This window comes from Pochonia chlamydosporia, chromosome 4 (genome assembly GCF_001653235.2).
Source record: "Pochonia chlamydosporia 170 chromosome 4, whole genome shotgun sequence".
NCBI classification, from domain to species: Eukaryota; Fungi; Ascomycota; class Sordariomycetes; order Hypocreales; family Clavicipitaceae; genus Pochonia; species Pochonia chlamydosporia.
The window spans coordinates 463,764-481,082 of NC_035793.1; the positions used below are offsets into that span (position 1 = coordinate 463,764).

The window sequence follows — 17,319 nt, forward strand, 5'->3', positions numbered from 1 at the left end:
GAGGGATATAGAAGTCGAACGTCAATATGTATGTGATATCGTTGCATTGCAGCCCGTATAGCCTGTGCGTAGCACTGTCATGGTTTCACCCCAGACAGCAATTCTCCAATGTCGAGAACATGGGAGGGAGCTAAGTAGGTAACAAAGTACGTAAAGAGATAAGTGCTACACCAGCGAGTCTACACAAGCTAATCGAGAGACTGTCAGAGAATCCAGAAAATATCCATCCTACTTCCTCGCGGATTCAGATTTCGACAGCAAAAGGTCCAAGCAACTGGAAGATACTACAACCACTAAACTGAACAACTTTGTTGCCACAAAACGCAAACATTGATAGGGCTCAAATATCACTGATATCTGGAGGGACGTATGCCATTGATCGCCATGTTTTGAAGCGGTCAAATAACCCTCGAGGTACTGTCTAGCGAAAGCATGAACTGGAATAGGCTACTGCGGGTGCGGAATTGACCTTGTCATTCATAACAGATGGCTAGCTGTGATCATGTTTCGGTGGACCCATCTTGATGAAGATTTATGGACGACATGCTACGTCTTCTAAGTCAGTATATGGAAGGCGGCGACAACCCAGACGATTTGAACTACATGACCAGAGCTAGACCCTCACGACAACCCCAAGCCCATGATGAGGGGGTCCGGTTGTTGGCACTCGTGGACAAGAATTGAAAGGGCATAATGATCTAGGCATCCACTTGTTTGAACGAGGATGTGGCGGCCTGTGAATCAGACGTCGCATCAGAGCTCGAGGCTAGACTAGATGCCGATTCGGTACTGGAAACTATGGCTCCTTGGACTTGAAATATGAGCTGGACAAGTGCGGACAACCGAATGAGCGGTGGTCTCGCGGCGTGTTTTGGCGTGATGGAGAATAGACTGTGACGGCAATTCTGTTGATATGTCTCCTTGACGCCACCGGTCTTCTGCTAGGGTTTCCATTATTGCTCTCATCATGTATATTGAGCAATGGATAAAGCGGCAGTAGCTAACATGATGGCGCTATATTATATGTTGCTGAACACGAAAATTTATATTGCATAAATTTTGCATCGAGCCTAGATCTACAGCATCACAACACCGCAACGTCACCGAAAGATTGGCAAAACTAACAGCCATTGATCGTGCGGGAGACCTCGGTCAAGCTACCGCCGACTTAATTCAAGCAATCAGCGAGCAGAAAAGAATGCGGAGCTGGATGAACGGAGTATAATTGGGCACAGTCTGCATTAACTTTGTGGGAAAAACGTGGAAATGTATTGGGCGAACGAGAGGTTGGTGACTGGCATCAGCAGCCAGATCGGATTTGTGCGTCTCTGGTAGCATTGGCATCAAAAAGTGCCCGCCAACACGAATAGGATTCCCCGTCAGCTCAAGCCATGCCATGCCGAACTCAACTCTCCAGACAGATGAGGCTGTGATGGGTAGCGGCTATTGGCCTCCAGGTTTCGGAGTTTGCAACTAGCCCACACCAATTATGCATGTGAGATGTGACGATGTGACGTGTGTCTATTATCTTGGTTGACTGTCATCGGGATGAAGTTAGATGGACAAAAAGCATCACGACACCCAACTTGACAACTACCAACTGTGCCTACCCAGTGGAGAGTGCACAATGCTTGCCAGCGGCCCTGCCAGGTATAATGAATGTGAACAGCGAGTAGTATCTAGACTGCTGTCCTCAGAACCAGCCAGAGTTTACTACTTCATACCTAGAAGCCTCCAGCTTACTGAGGAAGCGGAACGGAAAAAGACAAGACGTACATCCATAAGTAGATATTATGCTCACACAAAAGGCTTGTTATGTATAGTCCTTTTCCTTGTCTCTGTATTTTTGTCTGGCTTCTTCGTTATTCCCTCTACTCGGCGCACTTATCCTCCAGTCCGGAAAGGCTGTTTCTTACTGCGGTTATTGGGTGCGTCCCACGATCGGGGGTGTGTGCGATTGCCGAAGACTCTAATGTGGCGGCATCTCGATCCAAATGTTAAATACGTCTCGCCGAAACCCGATCTCCTCTGCACTGCCTCCTTTCGCTCGATTCCCGTAGTCGATTTGCTCAAGTAAACCCATCAACTTAGTTCTTATTTCAATCTCTCCGAAATCAGCTACTTATCAGAGTGTCAACCATAATGGAGAGCATTTATATCGAAATGTTTGTCGAGTTTGGACTCGGCGTTCTGATTCTATTCCTTCGATATTTTGCGAGGTGGAAGGCCGTAGGATTCAAGCGCTGGCAAGGAGACGATTTTGCTGCAGTCTTGGCTCTGGTGCTCTGGACGGTATGTAACAAAGACACAAACACAAAATTACCAAAAACTAGCTGAGACTCGGGCAATCTTTAGGTTGCGTTTTCCATGTCTATCTTAAATCGTATGTGATGCTCCCACTTTCAAGGTTCTTGGTTACCTACTAGCTTTGCTTGCTTTTCGAAACAGAGATATACGGATCGAATGTCGACGTTACGGACGCCATGATAGACAAATTGAGTCCTGAGCAGATTGAGAGGAAAGTGTTTGGGTCGAAATGCGTGCTTGTGGGCCGGAATTGTTACGTCGCCTTAGCATGGGTGCTTAAGGGCTGCATGCTCTGCTTCTATTACCGTATTACGTAGGCCGCCTGCTGCTGAGCTGATACGAACAAGAATAGAAAGGCTAACTAGATTCCAGTGCCCTTTTAGAGGAGCAACGGGTTATCAAGTGGATGGGAGTTGTATGTGTTGCCAGCTACTTCGCCGTCCTCATAACTATATGGGCTCAGTGTATTCCGCTCTATAAAAACTGGGAAATCGTGCCAGCAGCAGGTTAGCATCCTTTTGCGCCTCCTTTATATTTCGTGTAGTAAATACGGTACAGACAGATGTCCACCCGGCATGGCGTATTTCGCGGTTTTCCTCATCTTGAATGTGTCGTAAGAATAACGTACTGCGTTTTCTTTTGATTTCCTCAGCGCTGATAGCCATCAGAACGGATATCGCTATTCTATGTATCCCGCTGCCGTGGTTCCGGAAGCTTAGAACCACAATCTGGCATAAGATAGGCATCGGCGCACTCCTTTGTTCCGGCGTCTTTCTTGTTGTCATTGCGATTCTACGAAATGTTTTATCGCTGCAGAACATTCAGGTCAATAGCGCTAGGTGTATCTGGGCGACGAGAGAGACAGTGAGCAAATATCAATCACCGACAAAAGCGGCTGATTACAGTATGGCTAACTTTGAGGCCTCATAGTTTGTTGGCATTATTGTTACGAACGCTGTAGCCATAAAGCCTCTATTCACTAGGGGCCGCCGAGGCTCTTTAAACAACTCACAGCGCATGGCTTTCGATCAGAAAAACTATACTCCGGATAATATGCGAGCGGTTGGCGAGAAGCCGGATCCCGTTTTTCTCTATACTAGCACTTCCAGTGCGGACGACCAATTGTACTATTCGTAATGCCAGAGCCAGACTGCTGCAGCTTGGGCGGAACTGCCAGGCTGCCCAAGGGTGTCGTCATTTTGGGGCACACAGGTCAAGCCTGCCGGTGATATTTGGTCAGCGAGCTTCATGACATGGGAGTTGAGCTCGGAGATTGGACATGGCACAGCAACATTATGGCAGGTTCAAATCTAGGGTGCAGCAATGCACTCGGTATGCAGGGAAAATTGAATGTGACTGAGTTATATCACCCCTACCAGCTACTGCCGCGTCACAAGGGAGGTAATGGTAGAAAATAGAGGGTGTGTGTATCGGCGTTGTCAAACTTTGTGGGTACATCCGGCAAATATAACAAGTTACCTTCGACGACTATTGCCTTATACATGGAATACATACCCTCCTGACAGAAGGTTGTATCAACTATCCCCTCATACGATGTCTAGGCCCTTCTAGTGTCTGATGGTAAAGATATTCAAGATGAATACACGATTTTCGATCGTTACTCCTCTGACTTGACTGAGCCCAAATGCCATCGAACGTATGTCTCAGTCTATCCCAGGTTAAAGATCTAGGTTTCCTTACCGCCCCTCGCACACATCCTTCAGAGAAGTTATCTAGTCAGCTATTCTTGTAGTCGTCTGTATAGTAAGTTTGCGAAAGGAGGCTAGGCAAGCCAGAAGACAGCCAAGTTCGATCTCGAAAGTCACGAAAGCAACCCTCTCTTTTCCATTATTGCAGGTTTTTGTGTTGCCCTCTGAGTCGACAGATACTCTCGTTATATGCCAAGATGATATTTTACCCCCGCCAATCGCAAAGTAGGATAGCACGACTTTTCGAACGGTTTCTACGTGTCCAAAGTAGAAATTGAACCTTTGGACACGTAGAAATTGAAAGAAGATGACGCCATCTCAGCGATCGCGAGCGCCCGCAGTGTCAACACTGCTAGATGAACGGCTGATCATGTGAATATCCCAGCCAACTGACTTACGGCGTGCATAGGAAGGCGTGTAGATAGTTTGTTACTTGCATGCGCGTGGCGTTTGGGCTCAACTTGCACCTAATCTACGCGCATCGCGGGCTTCGCACCCACATGGCAGACCCTAGACAGTGGCAGGACCAAGAGGAGGAACGCCATGAATGGTGGGCTATTTGGGAAACAGAGGCGTCTGCAAGTACGATAGGACAAACATCTGCAGCCTGACCGCACAAACAGAGCTTACTTCCCGTGAAATGCAGATTGGTTCAGCCATCAACCTATTTCAAGCGCCATTTTCGACAAGAACTCTACCAAGCGTTGTAGAGTCCCCAGAGTACCATTAATGACTCGACTTACGCCTGGCAGTTTGTTCTCAACGACCTGATGAAAGCAGCTCAGATGGCTTCTAACCCTGGGGCGTCCTACCAGAGAAGACTGGGGTCGAGCAGCACGTCAAAAAAAAAAAAAAAAAAAAACATCCCAAGTCGGAGCCCCATAGATAAAGTGGGATAAATATCGGCAAATTAAGTACTATGCTATATAGTAGCTCTTCCTCAACATCTGGCGTACAATGGCTCGCTTCTCACCTTGAACCATCGCCTAGCTCCCAAGCGGAATTTCTCTGGAACCTACACTGTGGCATACATAACATGCTTGCTGTCACTCACTAGTCCGACTCATAATTGGTATATATGACTTTTTTCTTTTGTCAGCTTGTGGAGCAAGCCTTTTATTTAATTCACTGGCCCCGAGGCTCTTCTGCTTCGCTCGTCCATCTGAATGTGGAGATTCTGCCAATAAGATGGTTCTGGAGAGTGTTTGTATCTAGAACGGATCTTCAGGTCGTCATTGCCGGGATATCGGCCTAATTGTTATTCCCATTGATATACGGGTCCTATGATGGAGGTCCACAATCGTCGGGCTTTGCCAGTGTTGGGAGACTGTGATAAGCCAAGTGATACCGACATGTAAATGTAGACGGGGTCTGACAACGAGACGGAAGACGCACGACAATGAGAAAATTAGAATATTAGCATTCGTGATATTCGTCAAGGTCTCGGGGAAACTTTGGGCCACCCTATTTCGTCCCATGTTGAAACTTTTCTCGCCAAACTAGCAACCTCGGCATCTTCACGACTACGTTTACACACAGACGATGATTCGACAAAGATCCTAGTGGGCCAGGAAACAAGAGAATCTTGGTATTCTATCTGAAATAGTGAAGTTATGTGGTGTTGCATACTTGGTAGAAGATACTGCCAACCTATCGTTCTGTCGTGTTTGTTTACCGAGGAAGTATTATCTAGTAGTAACTTATTATACTCCATTTACATGAGCGGCCTAAGCTTGCCAGCTCCCATTCCAGCCTAGGCAGCAGCCTACTAGAAAACTAATGGAATCTGTAACCCTCGCGAGATCGTGGCCCAACCCATCCAGTGTTCCAAAAACACTCCAGTATCTGCTTTGGCTACTGTCTTAAAACCTTTGCATCTGGACACTGGTCTGTGACTGTGGCGCTTTTCCCCATAATGCTACGGTGCACGTAGCAATGTAGGATAATTAAACATGCATCTTGCTCCATCTACTTGTTACCGGCAATTGGAAGTGAGCGCTTCTCAGCTAGTCACATATTCTCTATATAGGTGCTGCGCCTTCTCGGCCATCGACCGAATTCTTTCACATTTTGCTTCACAACGCGTCCAGTTTACTCGATAAACAACACTATAGTCCCAAATTTCTTTTACTGTCCGCTCTCGACATTCAACCATGTGTAACTTTACAAATTATTATTACATCTACACAACTTGCCTAGACCCCGGTGCTCACTTCTGCAGTGTATCGACAGAAGGAAGTTGGGAGCATTCGTGCCCCATGGGGCCCCATGAACGATATATTGTTTTACCTGAAAGCTGACCACATTGTTGCAGATGGGCAACATGGGTATGTCCTCGACGCGCTCAAGTCGGCCGAAGAAGCTTCCGAGGGCGTTTTAAGATAGCGAAACCCTTGACATACGCCTCAGACCCCGAGAAGCTCCAGATCCATCCGATACCTAGGAACTTTTCTCGGTGTTCTCAGAGTGCCGAGAGTTCAGTGCGTCAGCGACGGGGATATCTGGGTATTGCGACACCGAAGCATCAGAAAGCGTTACTGAACTCATGCAACCATGCGCCAAGAGCATCGTTGCCTAAATTCTCATACAGTCGTATATTGAGAGGAGCGGATAACTGAGCGGAGAAATTTTGTGTTTTTGGGTGATGTGAAAATATTTCTCGGCACCAAGTCGCGGGTCATTGGTGTTATGGTGCGGTTTGCACTGGCAAGTATATGAGGTTTTCGCTAGTTGTTTCAGTAATCAGCACTGAGCAAGATGATCGGATCAGCACTACTATAGTATGACTAGTAATAATTGATAGATTGTCTACTTGTTTTTCTCCAATGTCCCCATTGCAGAGTACCTTAACTTGGACCTTGGAACCCAAGCGTATCGCACAAACACTGAACTAGAAACTCACCACAAGCGAGATTGTCATTCCTTGTATCTTGGGCTCTGGAGCCCTTCTTCCCACTTTCCCTTGTCCCTTTTTCTTGTCAGTTTTAGATACGCCGGTACTTGCCTTATCGGGTTGTCAATCTTCGTGCTTAGACTGTTACTTGGTCCTTGGCGCCCGTGCTATGGTAAGGCTGATGTCACTGAATGTCACTGTGATTGAGAGGGATCTTACGGTGACAAGCTGACCCAACTTCAGCCTCCCTACTATTAGAATCAATTAGTCATGCCGAGACTGTGTAGTGTTGTCATTGTGACGAAACTCCGTCACGGTCCCAATGGTGAAGCACTCCACACAAGACACGATGCTAAAGGATGCCTAGAGACTAATACCAATAAAGCAATGGGCGCGAAGACTCACTACATAAACCAATAGTCTTGTATCAGGCGGCGTTCTGACTACCCTACCATAATCAAAAGTTTCACTTCGCATGTTGTGCATGTTGAGGTTGTCTGGAACTTCGTATATTTTGTCTTGAACCGCCGTCGGGCTGGCGTTGGTACAGCCGGTTCGGACAATACATCTCGGCACAAAGCGTTCTTGAAGATAAGAAATACATTTTCTTCATCTCAGTTATTTTGTAGATAATACACAATGAAAATAAATATCCAGGAATACAACATTGCCTCCTTGAACACTTACAGCCTAGGTAAAACGGCATCCTCCAGCATGAGATTAATAGGACCTGGGGGAATTGTACTAGTCAGGATTGGACTGTCTAGTGCCTAGGCTGGAGGTCAATCAATTCCATTTTCTCTGACAGCAGATTCCTAGAGAATCGTGGCCAGTTCCTCCTGCTATTGGCCGGATTCGCATGCTTTCAATCGCAACATGGATCCCTTGCCGGGGTTCCTGCTGATCTCAGGTCCACGGCCTCTCCCTTGTTGGTATCAAAGAAATTCACCGCTAGGTCATTCGAGCAAAGGGGAACGCTCCGCTAATACAGAGATATAGTACAGGTTATAAACTGTTGACATTCTGTCAACATCTGTGCCCACACAGTGACATGTTGTTCGTATTAAATCTGTAAATAAACTGTAGACCGCTACAGAGTAGATCCATATCTACTCGACTGGTTGCGGGATAGTGGCAAGATCGGTACACCGCCAATTTAGGTTTCTGCCTCGATATGGTTTAAATTTCAATGGGAGTCAACCGAATAGAAGTGGATTTCTTCCGGTCACTTGACTTGCACTATGAAGAAAGGATGCCACCACCGAACAGGATGCCGGGAAATCATGGCTGGGCGTAAGGCTGGCCCTGAGGAGGCCAGACCAAGCTGAATGACACAGACCCGCTGCTTAACTCTACCAGGAAGCCAAGAATATTGACGCCTAGCCGTTTCGGAGATATTGTCAATGTACACCCCAATATCAGAGCCAAGCCCGCAAACCATAAAGGTTCACGGATACCACGCAAGTGAATGTTCGGATGATCCGAGAACGTCGCCATGACCCCGGCATCTAATTCTCGATCGAGATATCCGAGACGCAACGAGCTGGGTGCATGTGTCGGGTAGAGCGGCCAAGAGGCGCGTTCACCTGACGAATTTGATGAGCCAGCCTAACTGCGATTCTTTACAGTCACGCAGATTTTCTTTTTGGGCTCGAGGCAGCTTCTCAGCAAGTAGCCATTGGCATTACCTCATATATGGAAAACACCGCGTGTGATTTAGTACACTTCAAGACCAAGTTATTCACAGGTGCGTTATATTGTAGATTACAGACTTCATTGATAGCTATTGCCCCTGGTAGAATGAGTTTCACGTGTTACAAACATGCTGGAAGCAGAGCAGTAAATGTAACATTAGGGTTGTATGGTGCAATGATGCCCTTTTCTGATCAAGTAGCGCCAGGCACAGAAAGAGCTCATCCAAACACTTCATTATTAAGTCATATCGTTCCGTTTCAAGTACCAAATTGCCTTAACCGCCAAAAGAACAGAATTAACCCCCAATAAGCCAACGGCAGACCACACTACGGCCCAAAAGCGCTCCGAAGCGGCTTGTGAGACTTCGGAAATAGCAGCACCCTTTACCTGCTCAGCCAGCAATAGTTTAGAGAAAGTGTTGGAGACTTGAACCCTAGTCAGCGCGGCGCCTGCAAGAACACATGCAAAACAAATGAAACCACACAGCGTTTGCAAGATCGGGATTGTTGAGTGCACCCTGATTGCTTTGTTGGTCCACCTCCCGCCATTGGTGCAACGTGCCAGTGTGAGCAACAACACAATCAAGGCGGATATAACGATGCCGACGATGAGAAGGGACGCGATAGTTCGGGCTGAGATTTCCGGCGCATCTATCTCCAGTTGAAAGAATTGCGTGTCAGGAGTCGACCAACTTTGGTAAGGAACGCGCTGGATTGACCATTTTCCTGGAGAGAGGTTGGAGAAACATGGGCCGCCACCGTGAATCGTCGTTCTCTGCGTCACACATGTGGTGGACAGGAGGAAGACGACTTGATATGTTGGTCCGATGGTGCTTACAGGTTGCCCCTTGGGAGTATCACTACCTGCTGGCGCTTGAGCCTGGAACTGCACACATGTTTAGAATACTATCAGCAAGGATGTGGCAAAACTTACCGAAAACACTTCTAAGCCCAAATCCGGTTTCCAAGCGTGTGAGTTTGAATCTGAAGATCCGGGTACTAGAGCTGCAATTAAGAGTCCAATTACCACGACATATGAAAGCGATAGAAGTGGACAGAGCCATCGAGTCAACCTTGAACGCCGCGATCGCGGAGGCGGAACAGAGGCATGCGGTGCCCCGGTGGCTACATTTGAAGATGATGGGCTGATGACGTTCTCAGTCATGCCGTCTCTCCTCGAAGTGGACATTCGTGAAGAAAAGGTGAATGAGTGCCGAGATGGTTAACAGAGCGCCAAGCCCACCCCTTGTTCGTCCTGCGGCCACATATTATACAACGGACAACACGTCCATAGCGGCCGTCCAGACGCCCCCTGACAAACAGGTCTATCTCGTATCCCGTTTTATTTTTAAGCCTAGTTTTCAGACTAGCTGATTTGGACTATACCGTGCCTGGATTTGTGCGTGGGGGCGCCTATGATGTGGCTAGCATTGGACGGCGAGGATTGTCCATTATTACCGGCAAAACGCGAGTCGAGACTCGAAGCAAATAGCCGGACGCCACGGGAATCAAGGTGATGACCATGCTGCACCACACGGCATGCTAATAAGATTGCTTTGGTCTCAATTACGCCGTGACACGCGTGTCTCGGTGGAGGCTGACATTGAACGAATTCAGGTGTCGTGTGAGTGGCTTTCCTGATATTTCGTTTGTCAACTAGTTAGCTCTACGATAACGTCTTCATTACAGTGTCTGGTTGACCTCTTATTTTCAATCCGTGCTCGCCAGTCGTTTGGAAAGCTATAGAGCCGTGGATGTCAAATGATGCACCTGGACTGGGAGTCTCGGCATCATCGTACAGTATCTCTCGGATACTTCGCCCTTCTTCCTTGTAAACTTATTTGTAGCAACGGCATTTGATATCTGGATAATCTGACTTATTCGATTGCTAGCACATCATTCCACAGCCACATGCTAACCGGCCAACAACGCATATAACTCTGGGAACTAGCTGCCTGAACTTCTAAATGACCCCCGTTACGATAAAGTTGTATAGCTTAATTTGGGCAGTGAACAACGCACCAACACACTCAGAAGACGAAGTTACTGTGACAGAGACTTGGGTAAAGGCGTCAATCAGTTCAAGAGACTCACTAAGGGCGTGGAAATGTCAGGCCATTAGACGCAAGGGAAGTCGGGGCTTGTGTCAAAGTATCGAGGTAGTCGACAGATGAGACAAATGCACTAGAACAACAGACGCAACTCGCATTCGCCCATTTACAATTTATAAGTTGCCTGGCTGAGAAATGAAGAGCGCAATTCGCCAAGTGTGGAAAAGTCAAGTACTTGTTTGGTGCAACAATCCTCCACTAAAACTTCCAATAACTTTCTAATTTAACAGTATTAGTTGCGATATTTAATCTTACTATTAAAGAGACTACAAGAATGCTATACATTACTATAGAGCCGCCAGCTGCAGAGTTAGTTGGTATACTATTGTTGTGAAGTGACAAACGTCCGAGCCGTTGTCAATTATTGTCAAAAAATGAAACTAGATAAATTTAAACAAGAGTGACAAGAGTGTCAAAGTTGTGGTATTGCATTTCGTACGATTCTCATGTGAGGGCTTAAATTCGAGTCAAAAACTTCAATTGCCCCATCTACTGCGTCCCACAATGCGTGGTGTTTTCTCACCTGTCAAGCATCAAAATACGAGAAATACGGTCGCTGCAATTGTCAATGAGTTCAAAATTGGCTCCCGCAGCTCTGCTTAAGCACTATACGAGTGGAATGCGGCTAATTTGACCCTCGACCTGACGCATCCCGGGCCATTTCCAAAGGCTTTTTGCCTTTTCTCTCAGAGTGAGCTTGCTCACTTAGCAGCGAGGCTCTTGAGTCTTGACTCTTGTGGCTTTAAGGACGAACCCCGCTCGACTGCCTTGGCAAGACCACAACAATGTCAGAGTAAGTCGAAACCAAATGTCACTCAGAGTTTCCCAGGGTTGCATACTGCCGTTGGAGTTGATACTTGCGTAACGTGAACTCGCTGCAATATAGTCCTGTAGAGTTAAGTTGAGACCTAAGTGACTGCCATGCCAGCAGTTGTGGCCATGTTCCACGGGAGGATCCTGGGCGACCCCATCATTGCCATTGGCTTCACCAGCTTATAGAATGAAGCTAACTTCTATGATACAACTTAGACATATTGTTGAAGAGCTTCGGTCCTTGATTGGAAACCCCAATGCCATACGAAACATAGCCATCCTGGCTCATGAGGGCCATGGCAAGTCCACCATTGTCAACTCGCTTCTCACAGGAGCTGGTATTGCTCCCCTTTCACAGCCCAGCAACGACCAGACAGAAGACTCCAAAAATTGCAGACCTGGTACTACCACTAAGCTAGCCGCTTTCTCTCTACCCGCCCGTATTCGAGGAGTAAACAAAAGCAAGGAACATGACAGCCAAGACACTGATAAGTTCATTGTCAACCTAATCGACACGCCAGGTCATGTCGACTTCTTCTCTGAAGTTGCTGCTGCCGTTCGGATCACTGATGGCGCATTACTCGTCATTGACACCATCGAGGGAGCTCGACCTCAGACTAAAGCTGCACTATCTCACGCTCTAGCTGAGCGCGTCAAACCAGTCGTCTTTATCAACAAGTTCGATCGCGCTCTCCTAGATTTCAAGGCTAGAAAGGAAGACGTATACCAGTCATTCTCACAAATCATCGACTCAGTCAACGCTGATATGCCCATTTCGTCCGATAACCCCATGGGAGACATCCGAGTATGCCCTACAAAGGGTACCGTCGCTTTCGGCTCTGCTCTGCATGGGTGGGCTTTCGCCATTCGTCAATTTGCCGCCATGTATGCTAAAAAGTTTAATGTTGATGAAGATAAAATGACGAAACGGCTCTGGGTTTGCACATTCTACCCCTTAGTCGTACGGCAACAGATAGCTAACATGAAGGGATAGGGCAACAACTATTTCAATCATTACACAAAGACTTGGACCAAAAAGGACAACCATGAAGGCCAGCCGCTGGAACGTGCCTTCAATCAATTTATTCTCGAACCCATCTTCAGGCTGCACTCTGCCGTCTTGAGTTCCAAGACTGCCGACGTTAGCAGAATTGTTCAAAAGCTAAACATTCAATTGACTCCTAATGATCTTCAAAAGCAAGGGCTGGACCTGCTTAAAGCTGTCATGCACTCCTTTATTCCCGCCAATGAGGCTCTCTTGGGAATGGTGAAGTTGCATCTACCCTCCCCGGTCGCTGCGCAGAAATACCGCGCCGAAGTCTTATGCCAAGGGAGTATGAACAGTGATGCCGCCATTGCCATTCTCAACTGCGATGCCAAGGCTCCCTTGTTGGTCTATATATCCAAAATGATGCCCACCTCTGAAAGGGGCTCATTTTACGCTCTTGGTCGGATCTTTTCTGGAACAGCCAGCGCTGGTCTCGCTGTCCAAATTCGCGGGCCTGGCTATGTTCAGGGATGGCGGCTTGACCGCTTTCGCAATACCATCCAAGATCCGCTGGTCATGATAGGCACAGAGTTCAAGTCAGTCGGCAATGTAACAGCAGGGAATATAATCGGCCTAGTCGGAATAGATCAGTACCTCCTAAATTCGGGTGTTGTTACGAGCAGTGAGGCTGCTCCAACCTTCAAGTCGATGAAACCCCCTGGATCGTTGATCCAACGCTCCATTCAAACAAAGAATGCCAAAGATCTGCCCAAATTAGTTGAAGGACTTCAGAGCCTATCAAAGATAGATGCCGGTGTGCAGACGGCAACTTCAGAGTCCGGTGAGCAATTCATCACGGGAACAGGCGAGGTACATCTCGAACAATGTGTTAAGTATCTCAGAGAGTATACTGCAATTTCCCTAGTCGTATCTGACCCTACAGTTCAATATCGGGAGACTGTGCAGCAAGAGTCCAGCCAGACTGCTCTAGCAAAGTCCCCGAACAAGCATAGCCGAATATATATGAGCGCCGAGCCGTTAGAAGACAGACTATGTATAGCTATTGAGAATGGTGAGGTACATCCGTACGGCGATTTTAAAGCCCGTTCCTCTAAGATAGCCCGAGAATTCGGTTGGGATTACGACGACGCACGAAAAATTTGGGCATTTGGTCCGGAGGGTACGGGTGCAAACTTACTCGTTGACCGGACCAAAGCTGTGCAATATCTCAACGAGATAAAAGATGGTCTCATTTCGGGATTCCAGTGGGCTACCCGTGAAGGTCCCATTGCAGATGAGCCTATGCGCTCTATCCAATTTAACCTCATGGATGTGATGCTCATGTCTGATGCTATCCATCGAGGTTCTGGTCAGATTATTCCTGCCACTCGACGCGTGGTGTATGCTTCAACATTGTTCGCTGATCCAACTCTACTCGAACCAGCTTGTGTGCTTGACTTGCAATTTCCGAGCCAAGCTATCAACAAAGTTCAAAGTATTATCACTCGTCGTTGTGGTAACATCCTTCGTGAGGAGGAACATCCTCTTACACGGTATCTCAACATCACGGCTTCCTTACCGGCGACGGAGTCGTTCGGTCTGTGCGAAGAGCTTATTGCAAGTGCTGGAACCTCCGTTCCGAACGTGGTGTCGCCGCATGTATCCTTTGACCGTTGGCAACTTGTGCCTGGTGGTTCACCACTAGATTCGACAACGGGGGCTGGGAAGCTTGTGATGGATATTCGCAAGCGCAAGGGTATCGCGATTCAGATTCCAGGAGTTGAGAAAGTACGTATTTGAGACTTCAAAATCGTTGATACTACCTGCATCATAGCTTTGCTAATCAATAACGATAGTATAATGACAGGCTGTGATGGCATCACTGCAGTCTAGATGTAACAAGCAATGACAACGGAAACTCGGTATATTAAAGAGTAACATATATCGTGGAAGGGCCAATGCCGTACATGTCATACATGTCACTCTTAAAAGTGTCTCCAAATCTCTTCAAACTTTGTTCAATGAGGCCCAACATGCCTGTAATTGATCTATTGAACTTTTCATTCCGCCTTTGCAGAACGCGCAGCCATATCTTGAGACTCTTCCGAGCCCACTCTATCGAACCAAATATGGTCTTCCAGATCCTCATCGAACATAATCCCAAGTTTAACCGCAACATCATTTTGAAACCTAAACTCAGCCCTCATCGGGTAGTTTGGCCCTTGGCTCACTTCCCTATACAAAGCAATATATTTGGTCTGCTCGCATACGTGATGGAATGTCAGATTGAAGACGTAAGATCGATCCGTGCAGTCAACAAACAAATGACCATCCTTAATCACCACATTGAGACCTCGCCAGCCCGGGTTGTAATAACTACCGGTATACGCACTCAGCGGCATCTTTTGAGGTTCAGACTCTTTGATTCCAGGACAAATCTTTTGCCGTTCCTCCTCCAAATTCTTTGCTTCGCTGTCAATCTCAGCGTCCGTGCCATAGTCTTCGTACTTTTTCTCCCTATACAGTTCGTAGAGAACCTTGTCCCAGTTGGGTCTCTCTTCCTGAGACAGGCCCAATATGTCGTCGAGCAGCTCTTGCATCAAGATTTCGGCAACAAACGAGGCATTGTCGCAGTTACCAAACATGGTTCCCGCGAATTTAAGATCGGGCACGAAGAAATGACTGGTGGATGAGCCGGATATGCAGCCATCATGGGTAATGATCATGTAGCCTCGATAGTGATGGACTTCCCAGCCAGCTGCGTATAAAATCGGAGCTGAGAATGGTTTCAATTTCTCACCAGGGCTAACGATTATACGTGGTCGTATGATTCCGTTGTAAATCTCCTCCGTAAACGGTGCCTCTTTGTTCATCAGAGCCTTGACATATTTCAGGTAGTCATCAACACTAGTTACCACCGAGCCGGCTCCTTGTGCCTCAGGTGCATCTGGCGTAGTAAAAGTTGAGTACTTTTCGGCCCTTTTATCCCACCAGTGTCCAGGCGTTAAACGGTCTCCAAGTCCCTTTGCTCGCGCACGTTCTGGCTGTAAGTTGGTAGAAGTCATGTCGAGCGGTTGGAAAAATCGTTGATCAACAAAATCGGCAAAACTGAGCCCGGTCTTTTGCTCTACGAGATGTGTTGCCACAGTGAACATCATGTTGCAGTAAATGAACTTGGAACGAATTGGGGCCGCAGTTTCGAGATTTCGAATGTTACGGGTTACGGACTTCGCCGTATCCGTATTTTTGGACCGAGGCCCAAGGTATGAATTATCATTACTGCGATGGTGGATTAGTTACAAGGTAATAGAGTAACTCGGACTACTTATTCACTCACGATGCCAACCCGGTGCGGTGACTCAATGTGTCCTCCAGTGTCACACCTTCGTAGCCTTCACCGGGCATTACAAAGTCATCTGGAAGTAGCTGGGTCATTTCAGCCTCATACTGCACATCAGGATACTTTTCATCATGGACTAGTAGGGCGACTGATGCAGCGGTGAGAGATTTGGATGCAGATGCAATGTCAAAGAGAGTGTCGGTAGTCATTGGTTTCAATGGCTCGAACGAGGCCACGCCAAAAGCCTTGGAGGCGGTGCTGTCCTTGTGGGAGATGGCAATGGCCAAGCCAGGCACATGATACTTTTTTATGAGCTCCTCTGCGTGAGAGGAGAAGGAGGGAGAGTTGAAGAACTCCATGATGACGTTGGTTGGCTATTGTGGGATGCAAAATGAGATGGCGCTTCGAGCAATCGTGCAGTGATGAGCAGTAATGTCATCAAATACTCTGCTGAGGGCCAATATTCAGAACGAAAGCGACAATGATCAGGGAACCCGATGTTATTATTTGCTACTGGCAGCAAGGTGGTCATTTATAAACTTCTACCTCTATGGGCGATCGGAGCGATACCCATTGTGGAAATAGGCGGGTGGCTCATCGCATCACTTAACCCGTGGAACCAATGGAATGCTTATTTAATTGGGGGTTTGATGTAACAATTCGGACTGACTCACAAACTTTGCGTTTCCACTAGGTTTAGCAGGGCTGTGCTGGCCTCGTCGAATCTGACGGCATGCCTCAGCATGGGTGGATGCTGAAACTCTCAGTTCCTCTTTGTCAAAATAGTGGCCATGAAACGCTGCCCAGCGTCTCATTGAAAGATGACTGTTAGTGTAGATCGTATGACTCTATCGAGTGGCTTGGCAAAGCTCACCATTGACCACATATCCGGATTTCGGGTGGCGCCGTTGCTCTCCGCCAGCCGAGTCGGCATTTGATGATTGTTGAGACCCCCTGGTTGGATTCCATATCAAGACATGGAGTATATGAGACGGGCGTGCAGAAAGTTTTAACCTATTTTTTCAGGAGGTTGCCGCCTTGCTGTACTCTGGGCCAGCCCTGTCACATTACATGCGGGTGCTGAGAGACTGAAAATACCGAGTTTGCTCGAAACGTAATGATAGAAACAGTGATGTCAGTGGTGATGCATACGGTTACACATGAAAACTGAAGGTGGATTTCGAAAACAACAGACTTCTGAAACAACTGCTCCAATAGACATCTTGGTGGGATGACGTGAAGGGCGAGATCAAGACAATGCATTGCTGTGGTAATGCAATACAAAACCCGTCACACACTGAATAACCTATTGCACTGCAGTCCGTCCGTGACTTTATTTAACCAATATGCGCTCAGGGACGGCCAAGAACAGAAAGTATACTACAATAAGAATAGTCATCATCGGAATGTGTTGTTCTAGGGAGTCAAGGTAAATGAAATTGAGTTGAGAAGTCGCCCGAAATC

The 17,319-nt window shown here is 47.3% G+C and overlaps 2 protein-coding genes across 2 annotated transcripts; one reads left to right on the forward strand and one right to left on the reverse strand.

The window, feature by feature from the left end:
- Nucleotides 1-11,499: 11,499 nt before the first annotated feature.
- Nucleotides 11,500-14,389, forward strand: VFPPC_07562 (elongation factor 2; the record flags this gene model as incomplete). The annotated part of the gene is made up of 4 exons (XM_018286398.1): nucleotides 11,500-11,507; nucleotides 11,744-12,464; nucleotides 12,522-14,303; nucleotides 14,372-14,389. 4 exons carry the CDS (start codon nucleotides 11,500-11,502, stop codon nucleotides 14,387-14,389), a joined length of 2,529 nt encoding a protein of 842 aa, XP_018143023.1.
- Nucleotides 14,390-14,575: 186 nt separating this feature from the next.
- On the reverse strand, nucleotides 14,576-16,214 carry VFPPC_07563 (beta-lactamase family protein; the record flags this gene model as incomplete). The annotated part of the gene is made up of 2 exons (XM_018286399.1): nucleotides 14,576-15,794; nucleotides 15,853-16,214. The coding sequence occupies 2 exons, from the start codon at nucleotides 16,212-16,214 to the stop codon at nucleotides 14,576-14,578; spliced, it is 1,581 nt and encodes a 526-aa protein (XP_018143024.1).
- Between the last annotated feature and the right edge of the window lie 1,105 nt (nucleotides 16,215-17,319).